This window comes from Sinohyriopsis cumingii, chromosome 13 (genome assembly GCF_028554795.1).
Source record: "Sinohyriopsis cumingii isolate HCF-2022 chromosome 13, ASM2855479v2, whole genome shotgun sequence".
Lineage (NCBI taxonomy): Eukaryota > Metazoa > Mollusca > Bivalvia > Unionida > Unionidae > Sinohyriopsis > Sinohyriopsis cumingii.
In genome coordinates, this window is record NC_142973.1 from 32,428,955 (window position 1) to 32,442,659 (window position 13,705).

General features: G+C 36.3%; 1 protein-coding gene across 2 annotated transcripts in view; it reads left to right on the top strand.

The window, feature by feature from the left end:
• Positions 1-13,705, top strand: part of LOC149785159 (vacuolar protein sorting-associated protein 18 homolog) — a 130,953-nt gene that overhangs the window by 68,454 nt on the left and 48,794 nt on the right. For both annotated transcript variants that reach the window (XM_089978937.1, XM_089978938.1), the window contains exon 19: positions 4,673-4,746. In XM_089978937.1, coding sequence (XP_089835063.1) covers positions 4,673-4,746 — 74 coding nt within the window. The remainder of the gene's footprint in view (positions 1-4,672; positions 4,747-13,705) is intronic.

Consider the following 13,705-nt stretch of genomic DNA (forward strand, 5'->3'; position numbering starts at 1 on the left):
GTTGTAGGGTTTAACCCCATTTTTCAGTACACGATAGGCTGTACATGGCGGCCAGTATTATTGGTGGAGGAAGAACCCGGGAAATCTCCGGAAAGAACCACTGACCCTCGAGAAGCTACTGGCAAGCTTTCTCACATACCCACATTGGCCAAATATGAGACTCGAACCCATGCAGACAGAGGTGAGGTGGCAGTGATCCGTAACATAGAGCGCTTTAGACCACTTGGCCAATCGGGGCCCCCAGACAGTAAAAGCAAACATAAAGAGCATGATGCAAAGTGCTTCACAGACAGCAAAAACAAACATAAAGAGCATGATGTAAAGTGCAATACAGACAGCAGAAACAGCATGATGCAAACCACGATACAAATGGCAAAATCAAACATAAAGGGCATGGTGCAAATTGCCTTACAGAGACAGCACGAATATACAAAAAAGAACTTGGGTTTAATTCTTTGCTTCATTCATTGCTTTGATAACATTTTTCTAAATTGTTCACAGATAATAATGTATAAGCTGTTTCAATGATTGATTTTACATGATTAGTAATCTAGGAGTATGCTGAAATTAATTTATTTTACATAAATAGTGTCCTTGGAGTATGTTGAAATTGTAGATTTTACATGAATAGTATCCAATGAGCGTGTTGAAATCATAGATTTTACATGAATAGTATCCAATGAGTGTGTTGAAATCATAGATTTTACGTGAATAATATGCAAGGAGTATGTTGAAATCATAGACTTTACATGAATATTATCCAAGGAGTGTGTTGAAATTGTCGATTTTATGTGAATAGTATCCAAGGAGTGTGATGAAATGATTGATTTTCATGAATAGTATCCAAGCACTATGTTGAAATTGTAGTTTTTACATGAATAGTATGCAAGGAGTATGTTGAAATTGTAGATTTTACATGAATAGTATCCAAGGGGTGTGTTGAAATCATAGATTTTACATGAATAGTATGCAAGGAGTATGTTGAAATAATAGATTTTACATGTATAGTATGCAAGGAATATGTTGAAATTGTAGATTTTATTGAATAGTATCCAAGGAGTGTGATGAAATTATAGATCTTGCATGAATAGTATCCAAGGAGTGTGTTGAAATCATAGATTTTACATGAATAGTATGCAAGGAGTATGTTGAAATATGTGCATATGCTTAAAATGTTGCCGTTTGAAAGGTACACAGGTGCTCCTCCTCAATATACATGTGATCATATTTTCATCCTAATTCTTCATGCATTTCAGACTATGAGAAGGTGATCAACCAACATATCCAATATGATGAATACAATATAAGATCACTGTATTCCAAAAATATATGGCAAGCATGTAGATGGTTTATTATATTTGCTGAATTTAAGTTAATTACTTTCACATATTTTCCAAATGACAAAAGTACCTCATAGGTACAAGCTCTAAAAATAAACAGTTGTTTTATTGTTTTGGATTTAGACAATGATGCTGTGGTAGACTTTAAATGTGCCTTTGAATTTGTATTCATTATTCTTTTATGTGTGTAACCTGTTTGAAAGAAACTTACAACTAGTGTATTTTTGTATCAAAAAGGACTTATTAAAATGGGAATGATTAGATAATCATTTTTTCATCTGTTTTTAATAAAGTTCAGTTTTACATTTTACTTGTTTCCTTGAGATTAAATTCTCTTGTACAGATCTGTTAATAGTTATTAATACTGCATTAAATTTGATAAATGTATAACAAGTTAGTTGTTAGGTTAAAATATAATGCAATCCACCATATAGACAGCAGAAACAAACATAAATATCATGATGCCAAGTGCCACACAGACTGCAGAAACAAACATAAAGACCATGGTGCAAAGTGCCACACAGACTGCAGAAACAAAGAGTAAGATGCAAAGTGCCACACAGACAGCAGAAACAAACATAAAGACCATGATGCAGAGTGACACACAGACTGCAGAAACAAACATAAAGACCATGATGCAGAGTGACACACAGACTGCAGAAACAAACATAAAGACCATGATGCAGAGTGACACACAGACTGCAGAAACAAACATAAAGACCATGATGCAAAGTGACACACAGACTGCAGAAACAAACATAAAGAGCATGATGCAAAGTGCCACACAGACTGGAGAAACAAAGAGTAAGATGCAAAGTGCCACACAGACTGCAGAATCAAACATAAAGACCATGATGCAAAGTGCCACACAGACTACAGAAACAAACATAAAGACCATGATGCAAAGTGCCACACAGACTGCAGAAACAAAGAGTAAGATGCAAAGTGCCACACAGACTGCAGAGACAAACATAAAGACTATGATGCAAAGTGCCACACAGACTACAGAAACAAACATAAAGACCATGATGCAAAGTGCCACACAGACTGCAGAAACAAAGAGTAAGATGCAAAGTGCCACACAGACAGCAGAAACAAACATAAATATCATGATGCCAAGTGCCACACAGACTGCAGAAACAAACATAAAGACCATGATGCAAAGTGCCACACAGACTGCAGAAACAAAGAGTAAGATGCAAAGTGCCACACAGACAGCAGAAACAAACATAAAGACCATGATGCAGAGTGACACACAGACTGCAGAAACAAACATAAAGACCATGATGCAGAGTGACACACAGACTGCAGAAACAAACATAAAGACCATGATGCAGAGTGACACACAGACTGCAGAAACAAACATAAAGACCATGATGCAGAGTGCCACACAGACTGCAGAAACAAACATAAAGACCATGATGCAAAGTGACACACAGACTGCAGAAACAAACATGAAGAGCATGATGCAGAGTGACACACAGACTGCAGAAACAAACATAAAGACCATGATGCCAAGTGCCACACAGACTGCAGAAACAAACATAAAGACCATGATGCAAAGTGCCACACAGACTACAGAAACAAACTTAAAGACCATGATGCAAAGTGCTACACAGACTGCAGAAACAAAGAGTAAGATGCAAAGTGCCACACAGACTGCAGAAACAAACATAAAGACCATGATGCAAAGTGCCACACAGACTACAGAAACAAACATAAAGAGCATGATGCAAAGTGCCACACAGACTGCAGAAACAAACATAAAGATTATGATGCAAAGTGCCACACAGACAGCAGAAACAAACATAAAGATCATGATGCAAAGTGCCACACAGACTGGAGAAACAAAGAGTAAGATGCAAAGTGCCACACAGACAGCAGAAACAAACATAAAGACCATGATGCAGAATGACACACAAACAGCATTAACAAACATAAAGACCATGATGCACAGTGCCACACAGACTGCAGAAACAAACATAAAGAGCAAGATGCCAAGTGCCACACAGACAGCAGAAACAAACATAAAGAGCATGATGCAAAGTGCCATACAGACAGTAAAATGCTGTTGTTGTTGTAGGGTTTAACCCCATTTTTCAGTACACGATAGGCTGTACATGGCGGCCAGTATTATTGGTGGAGGAAGAACCCGGGAAATCTCCGGAAAGAACCACTGACCCTCGAGAAGCTACTGGCAAGCTTTCTCACATACCCACATTGGCCAAATATGAGACTCGAACCCATGCAGACAGAGGTGAGGTGGCAGTGATCCGTAACATAGAGCGCTTTAGACCACTTGGCCAATCGGGGCCCCCAGACAGTAAAAGCAAACATAAAGAGCATGATGCAAAGTGCTTCACAGACAGCAAAAACAAACATAAAGAGCATGATGTAAAGTGCAATACAGACAGCAGAAACAGCATGATGCAAACCACGATACAAATGGCAAAATCAAACATAAAGGGCATGGTGCAAATTGCCTTACAGAGACAGCACGAATATACAAAAAAGAACTTGGGTTTAATTCTTTGCTTCATTCATTGCTTTGATAACATTTTTCTAAATTGTTCACAGATAATAATGTATAAGCTGTTTCAATGATTGATTTTACATGATTAGTAATCTAGGAGTATGCTGAAATTAATTTATTTTACATAAATAGTGTCCTTGGAGTATGTTGAAATTGTAGATTTTACATGAATAGTATCCAATGAGCGTGTTGAAATCATAGATTTTACATGAATAGTATCCAATGAGTGTGTTGAAATCATAGATTTTACGTGAATAATATGCAAGGAGTATGTTGAAATCATAGACTTTACATGAATATTATCCAAGGAGTGTGTTGAAATTGTCGATTTTATGTGAATAGTATCCAAGGAGTGTGATGAAATGATTGATTTTCATGAATAGTATCCAAGCACTATGTTGAAATTGTAGTTTTTACATGAATAGTATGCAAGGAGTATGTTGAAATTGTAGATTTTACATGAATAGTATCCAAGGGGTGTGTTGAAATCATAGATTTTACATGAATAGTATGCAAGGAGTATGTTGAAATAATAGATTTTACATGTATAGTATGCAAGGAATATGTTGAAATTGTAGATTTTATTGAATAGTATCCAAGGAGTGTGATGAAATTATAGATCTTGCATGAATAGTATCCAAGGAGTGTGTTGAAATCATAGATTTTACATGAATAGTATGCAAGGAGTATGTTGAAATATGTGCATATGCTTAAAATGTTGCCGTTTGAAAGGTACACAGGTGCTCCTCCTCAATATACATGTGATCATATTTTCATCCTAATTCTTCATGCATTTCAGACTATGAGAAGGTGATCAACCAACATATCCAATATGATGAATACAAGACAGCTTTGGAGACCCTTGTGCGCCAGGTAGAACAACATTCTTGTCAGTTAATTACTGAATGATGGAATTTTGAAGATTTGTGCATCATCATAGTTCAACATAATTGGGAAATGTTCAGATAACACAAAACTGAAATGTTCTTTGTCTTTGATACCATATATACTCACTTATGAGTCAAGTTCAACTGCAAATGCAAAAACCCAAATCTGCAATCCCATAATGTGATGGCAGATCTGGGTCTGTGCAGTTTGGAGTAATCGGTAGAACAAGCAACATGTCTGCAAGCACATTCTTCTATGGCAGATCAGAATCATTGTTATTTGCAGTTGACATGTCTTATAAGCGAGTATATATGGTACTTTATATTTATTGGTAACATAATTATTTCTCTTTTATTAAAATGTGGATAATATTAGAACTATTTTAATAAAAGATCACTTAGTGACCCTTTTGCTGTTTGAAGCTTTTAGGTTTTAATTATAGAAAAGATAAGTTTAAAAAAAGTTTTGGTATTTGAAATGGGCCGTATTTGAAATGGGCCTGAGTTCAATTCCAAAAATAGCCCAGAAATTTGACCAGTAATAATAATTATAATAATAACTAGAAGTACATGCATGTCCCCTCACTTTCATTACATTCTTCAACCAGTAGGGTGGCCATGTGCTTAGAGCATCTGCCTCGCTTGAGGGAGGTTGTGGGTTTGAACCCCAGCTGAGTCATGCTAAAATTTGATACAAACAGCTGCCTCGTTAGGTGCTCAGCATCAAGAGGTTAGTGTTAGGACTGCTTGGCCTGATGTCAGGATAATGTGTCTGGGTGGGATATCATGCTACATGTCTGTGGCACAATGTCCCAGTGCTAGACAGCACTCTTAACTGCCTTAATGCAGACAATATAGCAATATGACTGAAAAATTGTTAAATCTGTGTTAAAAATCCAAATAAACACACAAACACATTACATTCTTTGAACTTGTTTTTCTTGTATAGCAGACAGCTTCAATCCCCATATCTCAAGTTTTTTTGGAGCAATGAAAGATCAGAATGCTTATTGCACATCTTGGAATGTCACAGCATTATTATTGCATATGGTTGCATAATTACTAAATAAATAAGCTAAATTAAATCTAAATTAAAACTTTTCCAGAAATTTTCCCAGAAATGGACCAGAGGAACAAATTTAAAACTTACTGCACATCTACACTAACTATATATCTAACCTTCAAAAGTTAAAATTTTGTAAATGGTGGTGGGAGGAGAAGCTTTGATGAGCTGAATTCTCAAAATACCATTTTTCTTTCTACAATTTTGCAAGAAATGTTCTTCAAACTGTGCCAGTGGAAGAAAGTTCAATATTTTGCACATTTAAACCAACCTTAGATCTAGCCAACAAAGTTTCATTAAAACCATCCAAGCAATGTGGGAAGAGAACCAGTGACAAATTGAATTCTCAGAATATAAATAAATTTCAGCACAAAAAGTCCTTGAGAAAAAAGTAGACCTTATTGTACATGTGCACCCACCACATCTCTTATCTACAAAGATTGATTAAACCTTACTTTACATGTACACCAACCACATCTCTTATCTACAAAGATTGATTAAACCTTACTTTACATGTACACCAACCACATCTCTTATCTACAAAGATTGATTAAACCTTACTTTACATGTACACCAACCACATCTCTTATCAACAAAGATTCATTAAACCTTACTTTACATGTACATCAGCCACATCTCTTGTTCATATAGATTGTATAAAATCTTTCAAACAGTGTTGGAGGAAAGCAATTGCAAGCTGAGGTCTCAAAATACTCCCTTTTTTGACAATTTTGTCTTTAAATGTCTCCAAAGATGGACCAGAAGATTACAGTAAAACTTTATTGGACAAATACAACAATCACATAATAAATTATCTAACCTACAATGTTGCAGTAAAATGCCACAAACAGTGTGTGGGAAGAAAAGGTTGTTAGCTGAATTCTTACAATACACTATTTTTAAATAATTATTCATGAAATTTTGCCCAAAAATGGACCAGAGGAAAAAGGTAAACATTACTATGCAAATAAACTAACTATAAACCTTGTAGAAAGTATAAGTTTGAAGGGACAAAGTTTCAATAAAATCCTCTCAGCAGTGTAGGGGGAGAGGTGATGACCAACTTTAAATAGCAGTGTAGGAGGAGAGGTGATATTCTTGGAACAGACAGCAGTGTAGGAGGAGAGGTGATGTCAAGCATTAAATTGACAGTGTAGGAGAAGTGATGTCAAGCATTACATTGACAGTGTAGGAGGAGAGGTGATGGCAAGCTTTGAATAATCAGAGATGGGCAGGTTGATGACATGAGCAATGAAGATATCCCCCTCTTTGCAAAAATGTGGAAATAAAAATCCTCCAAGCAGTTCAGGAGGTGCTGCAATAACAAGCTGAATTCACATTAAAATCCTTTAATCAGTATAGCAGTAACAAGCTGAATTCAGCTTAAAATCATCAATGTAGTTTAGCAGTAACAAGCTGAATTCAGCTTAAAATCCTCCATGTAGTTTAGCAGTAACAGCTGAATTCAGCTTAAAATCCTCCATGTAGTTTAGCAGTAACAAGCTGAATTCAGCTTAAAATCATCAATGTAGTTTAACAGTAACAAGCTAAATTCAGCTTAAAATCCTCCATGCAATTTAATAGCAAACTAAATTCAGCTTAAAATCCTCCATATAGTTTAGCAGTAACAAGCTAAATTCAGCTTAAAATCATCCACACAGTTTAGCAATAACAAACTAAATTCAGCTTAAAATCATCCACACAGTTTGGCAATAACAAACTAAATTCAGCTTAAAATCATCCACACAGTTTAGCAATAACAAACTAAATTCAGCTTAAAATCACCCATGCAGTTTAGCAGTAACAAGCTAAATTCAGCTTAAAATCCTTCATGCAGTTTAGCAATAACACGCAGAATTCAGCTTAAAATCATGGGTTTAGCAATAACAAGCTGAATTCAGCTTAAAATCATCCATGCAGTTTAGCTATATTGTACAGGGTTCCCACACTACCGAGAAATTGGGAAAAAGACAGTGATTTTTAAAAATTCCTGACTGTGAAAAGTACTGGAATTTCGGAAATATTGATGAAAGTCGAGAAAAACCTGGGAATTTTCCGCCACTACTTGATGCCTGAAACAATCACGTAATTGAGTCGTAACTAAATTGATCGTAAGTTAAATTTATCGAGTTCTAACCAGAATATTCAGAAGGTGCAGTATGGATCATTTGGGTGCTTGCAATAAAGATCTATGCTGAGTCAATCCAAACACTCATTGGATTAGATTTGTCTAGTAGACTTTTATTTTCAAAGTCGATATCCATATCTTTCCTTACATGGAAAGTATGAAAACCACTCTAGCATTACAAGAGGCAAACATCGTGGTGGCAAAGCGAAGCTGCTTACCGGATGGCCTAGCAAACTTTAAACATTGTTAGATCGAGTGATACATGCATGAAATGGTTATGAAAATTACTTATTTTCTCAGAAATTGTGAGTATTAAAATTGTTACGTCTTAATCTGCTGAAAGACAAGATAGAACTATGTCGTTGATGAAATGTGACCTGGTACTCAAGATTTGCATCGCTAGTCGCATGAGTACAGTACTACACAATTCTAACAACCCACATTTTCAAATGTTGTAGAGAAAAAATAAAAAGAATATTAAAAGAAAGTCATATACTGGTTCAACCAGCTGCCAACCCTCACGATTTTGGCATGACTTTCACGACTTTCTACAGTGATTTACGGAATCATGTCGCATGCCCCAAAAAATCATGAATTACCCAATTCTTAATTATTTAAAATTTTCCCATTAATTCTTAGTCGTGATATTGGCAGTTGCCAAAACGGTCCAGTTCTGTTAGTCGTGATATTAGTAGAACTAGAGCTGATTCATACAGTTAGACCGGTAGCAAGCATTTTAGCATATTTTAATCTATATATATATCTAAGAGTAGTTTTACAAATGCTTTTGAAAGAAACCGGAGCATAACCAGAATTTTTTTCTGCATCTGCACCACCAACACTGATTTGAATTATCGTTCGGCAACGCATCTTGAAAATGTCTTCACCACCAAAGAAATAGAAATGTATTGCACAAAAAGTGAAGTTTAGTTTGGAAGATACCAGCCATGCATTCAGCCATCAAAGACAGATATACATCATGCTTTTTACACACAGTGTGCCACAAATTTTATCATTGGGCATGGTAGCAGGGACCATGTGAGGAAGCACATTGGTAGCAAACATCATAAAGAGGGTGGGAAACTGCATGAAGACAGCTTTTTCGAGTGTTGGAATTTATTAGATTGAAAGATTAGCTCATGTCGTAATTTGCTTGAGTTCTCAGTTTTCTGCACATGCGCCGACACCACTAACACTGGTCAACAGTGAAATCATTACTGACTTGAAAAGGCCCTAATCTGTAGTATTTTGGTGTGCCGAACACGAATATAACCGTGAAAAATTTGTATTGGCTCTCGTTTTGAAGATATTCATATACCTCATTTTCTATGTTTCACTGTGTAAATTTCTCCAGTAGGACTGCAGCAACATCCGGAATAATGATGTAACATTGCATAATACCATCATGCTCACATCATCCACAGTTGATTGCATCATTTTCTGATGTAATGCAATACTAATGCCATGCGGCTGCTGAAGTAAGTTGACGTCAGCAGTGTACTATACATGTGTAGGCCTATTATACTAATGCCAGGCGGCTGCTGAAGCTGACGTAAGCAGTGTACTATATAAAGCCCAATCAGATAGGTTCAGCATTTAAAATATTTTAGACGTTGTGCGAGACAGTTCAAGCTACTGTTACATAAAACTTATTATTTTATCCATTTACGTACAATAAAGAACAGTAATGCCTCGAAAGTGTGTTAATACCGCGGACAATTTTTGCTATATTTGTGGGGAAGTGACATTTGCCAACCAGAAGAAAAGTATCAATTCTCAAGTGAAGAAGGCATATCATCTTTACTTCGGATGCAAGGTTGGTGACCTAGACAAGCCTTGGGCTCCGCATATATGCTGTGCTACATGTACAACACAGCTTTCACAGTGGTTGAATTGCAAAGGTCATCAATGCCGTTTGCAGTCCCAATGGTGTGGAGAGAGCCAAGCAACCACCTAAATGACTGTTACTTCTGCTTGGTTCCTCCTCTTTCCGGCGGAATAACGAAGCGAAAGAAGTCGAGAATAGTCTACCCAAACATTCCGTCTGCATTGAGACCAGTTCCACATGGTGAGGGACTTCCTATTCCAGAACCTCCAGCAGAATATTCTCTTGATTCATCTAACGAAGACAAAGGTGAGTCGACCTGTTCTTCTCCTGGTCCATCAGCATGCAGTGATCCAGATTTTCACTGTGGTGCATCATCAACCCCACACAGAATAACACGGGAAGAACTAAATGACCTGATTCGTGATTTGGACTTATCAAAGAACAAGGCAGAATTGCTAGGATCAAGACTCCAACAATGGAATCTTCTAGAAGAAGATGTCACAATTACTGCATATCGAAAGCGCCACCAGCAATTGGAGCCTTTCTTCAGAAAGGAAAGTAATCTGATATTCTGTTCCGATATTGAGGGCCTCATGAATGCTTTAAAAATCACTCATGACCCACAAGAATGGAGACTATTTGTGGACTCTTCGAAACTGAGTCTCAAGGCTGTGCTTTTGCACAATGGAAACATTCTTCCATCTATTCCAGTAGCGTATGCTGTCCACATGAAAGAGACATACGATAACTTAAGGCAGCTACTGAATTCCATTGAGTATAACAAGTACAGCTGGCACCTCTGTGGTGATTTGAAGGTAGTTGCCCTTTTAATGGGACTGCAGCAAGGATATACAAAATACATGTGTTTCTTATGCGAGTGGGATAGCCGAGCAAGGGAAATGCACTACATGAGGAAGGAATGGACTCACAGGCAGAATGTAGCCGTTGGAGAGAAGAATATCCAACACCCAGCTCTGGTTGAGGCTCAGAAAATCTTGCTACCACCCCTTCACATCAAACTAGGTTTGATGAAGAACTTCGTGAAAGCCATTGACCGGACTTTGCCAGCATTCCGATACCTGCATGAAAAATTCCCTCGACTCAGCGAAGCAAAGATTAAAGAGGGAGTTTTTGTGGGTCCTCAGATTCGAGAGCTTTTCAAAGATGACCGGTTCAACAACTTGCTGGAAGGTGACGCGAAACAAGCATGGAATGCTTTTCGCCTAGTTTCTACAAACTTCCTCGGAAATGTTAGGGCAGAAAACTATAAGGAACTAGTAGAAGACATGTTGATGAAGTATAAGAAACTTGGCTGCAATATGTCTCTAAAGATTCACTTCCTTCATTCCCATTTGGATTTCTTTCCTAGCAACTGTGGTATTGTTAGTGATGAACACGGCGAACGTTTTCATCAAGATATCGCAACAATGGAACAAAGATACCAGGGAAAATGGTCCACTACAATGCTGGCTGACTAATGCTGGACACTCCTCAGAGATGCTCCCGAACAGCTGTACAAGAGACAGGCGAAGAAATCTAAGATGTAGTCAATGACTTGATTTTTTATAGGTAGGCTATTACAGTTGACCTTTTACTATTGGAATGCATTTCGTTATGTAAACATTAATTTCTTGCAGATTACAAAAAAACTAGAGCCAATTTTGCAATTTGACTGTCATATTCGTGTTCAGCACATAAAAATTGATAAGAATTGACTAATTTTATTTCAGTAACATGACTTTTGTAAAAATTTGTTGTCCAGTGTAATCATTCACTGTTCAATGTTTCATCCTCTTGATTAATACTGTTTCATAATAAAGCTATACTGCAGTTAAAATGTTTTCACCTCCAAGGAAAAAGATTTGTATTCCCAAAAAAGTGAAGTATAGATTGAAGTACGCAAACATTTAGCCTAGCATTCAGCCATCAAACATCGATGAACATAATGCTTTTTGCACATTAGTGTGCTGCAAATTTGACAATTGGGAATGTGCACATATTGTTGTTTATAATTTACCTGTCATACATATACCATGTAGTAATATTATTATATAGCACATGTATGACAGATAAGTTGTAGGCAACGAAACGTGCTCTTGTGGCAGAACAATGTGAAAAAACACACTGCTATAGCACCCCAGCAGATTTCAGTTTCAGAGTACTTTAAGCCACCTAATCAAGTCCTGCATGCCACCAATGATAATTTAGGTTGTTGTATTTGTCCAATAAAGTTTTACTGTAAAGAAGCATTGGTTGTGAGCTTTCTTGTTGAACATAACCTGTCTTTCTCAGTTGAAGATCAGCAATAGTGACAGTGAAAGATTATTTCCTAATGTGAGGAAGAATAAAACAAACTTTAGTGCCTCCTTAGGTGCTGAAAATTTGCAAGAATTTTAGTCACCAAGATTAACCAGCAGACAAGAAGCCTGAACGGTTTTGAAAACAAATTTACCAAAGCCTGATTGAGGAAGTTAAAGACCGCCACAGCATCATATCATGACATATAGCGTGAAGTTTGTGTATATCTGTAAATTTGGCTGCAGATAACATGGTACATGTAATCAGTGTAAGTAATGTTTTAGATTTATTTTGGGATTTTCATATAATGCAGTACTGATCATTGAAGTGGATGGAGTTAGTGTCATGATATAATTGTTCACTAATTGCTTTCAAAATTCACTAATTTTTATCCCAATTTTCACTAATTGCGAGTCGAGAGGGTTGGCAGCTCTGTGGTTGTAATAAAAATATAAAAACAAAAGAACACAACATTTTCTATATTTATATATTCTGAGAACAAATTCTGGAGTTTTGTTGTATCACATGACTACCACATTGACGTGCTGTCTGCTTGATAATTCAGACTAGCCCAATTGCGGGTGTTTACAAAAAGTATCTGACTGTCATTTAATATAATTGAATTTCTCTACAACAACATTTAAATGAAGTTTGTTATTGATACCATGTGACTAATGAACTTCTGATGTTGTCGTTTGAGATTTGTGAAGTGACTAGTAATGCAAATGGCAAGTACCGGGTCAGGTTTCATCAGTGCCGTAGTTTCGTCTAGTCTGTCAGTGGATTAAAGACATAATGATGATAATACTTGCTATTTCTGAGAAAATAAATCATTTTCCTATTGATTTCATGCAGGTATAAGTCAATATAACATAAATTTAAATTTTATAGGCCCGCTGGTAAATGACTACCATATGTTGCTAGCGAATGGTGGCGGCAAATTCCAAATTTTCGATAAGCAATTGCACCGACCCCACACCCCAACCTAAATGTCCAAATTTGAAAAATGGGGTGGGAATATTCAGAGGAAACCAGGATTAGAAAATGGACTGCTATTCATTTTAAACCAAATTTGTAGCCCATATTTATTGAATCTCAAAGCTGAAATGAGAAATTGTCATCCCTTGTATTATATATTAAAAAATGGTTTGAGCCCCTATATCAATACAGGTTTGAGGACTGGTTTAATGAATTACAAGAAGACAAGTTTATTTTACAGAAAAATCAGTCCTTGTTTATATAACAGTATATAATTTTGAAGGTCTTTTGTCAAAATTTAAATCAACTCTTTTAAAAATGTTTTTTAAATGATAGATTTTAACCATATCATCTTAAGAAGATTAGGTTGTTTGAAAAATCTTGTTTGGGATTTTATTGGCCCAAATAAATTCAGGGTTAAACTCTCTTCGTTACAAGACAAGATTCTAATTATTTGTGTTTATTGTTTTTTTGTTATTTACTGTAATAGGAAATGTTTACTTTAAGATGCATATACATATTTCTATAGAATTCTTTAGAATTAAAGGTTTGAAAGGAAACAAAACTAATTTATGTTCATTATGTTGTTCCCACTTAGCAACATAATGCAGGTCAGCAAAATAACATTTGAATTTTTATATGTTTTTATT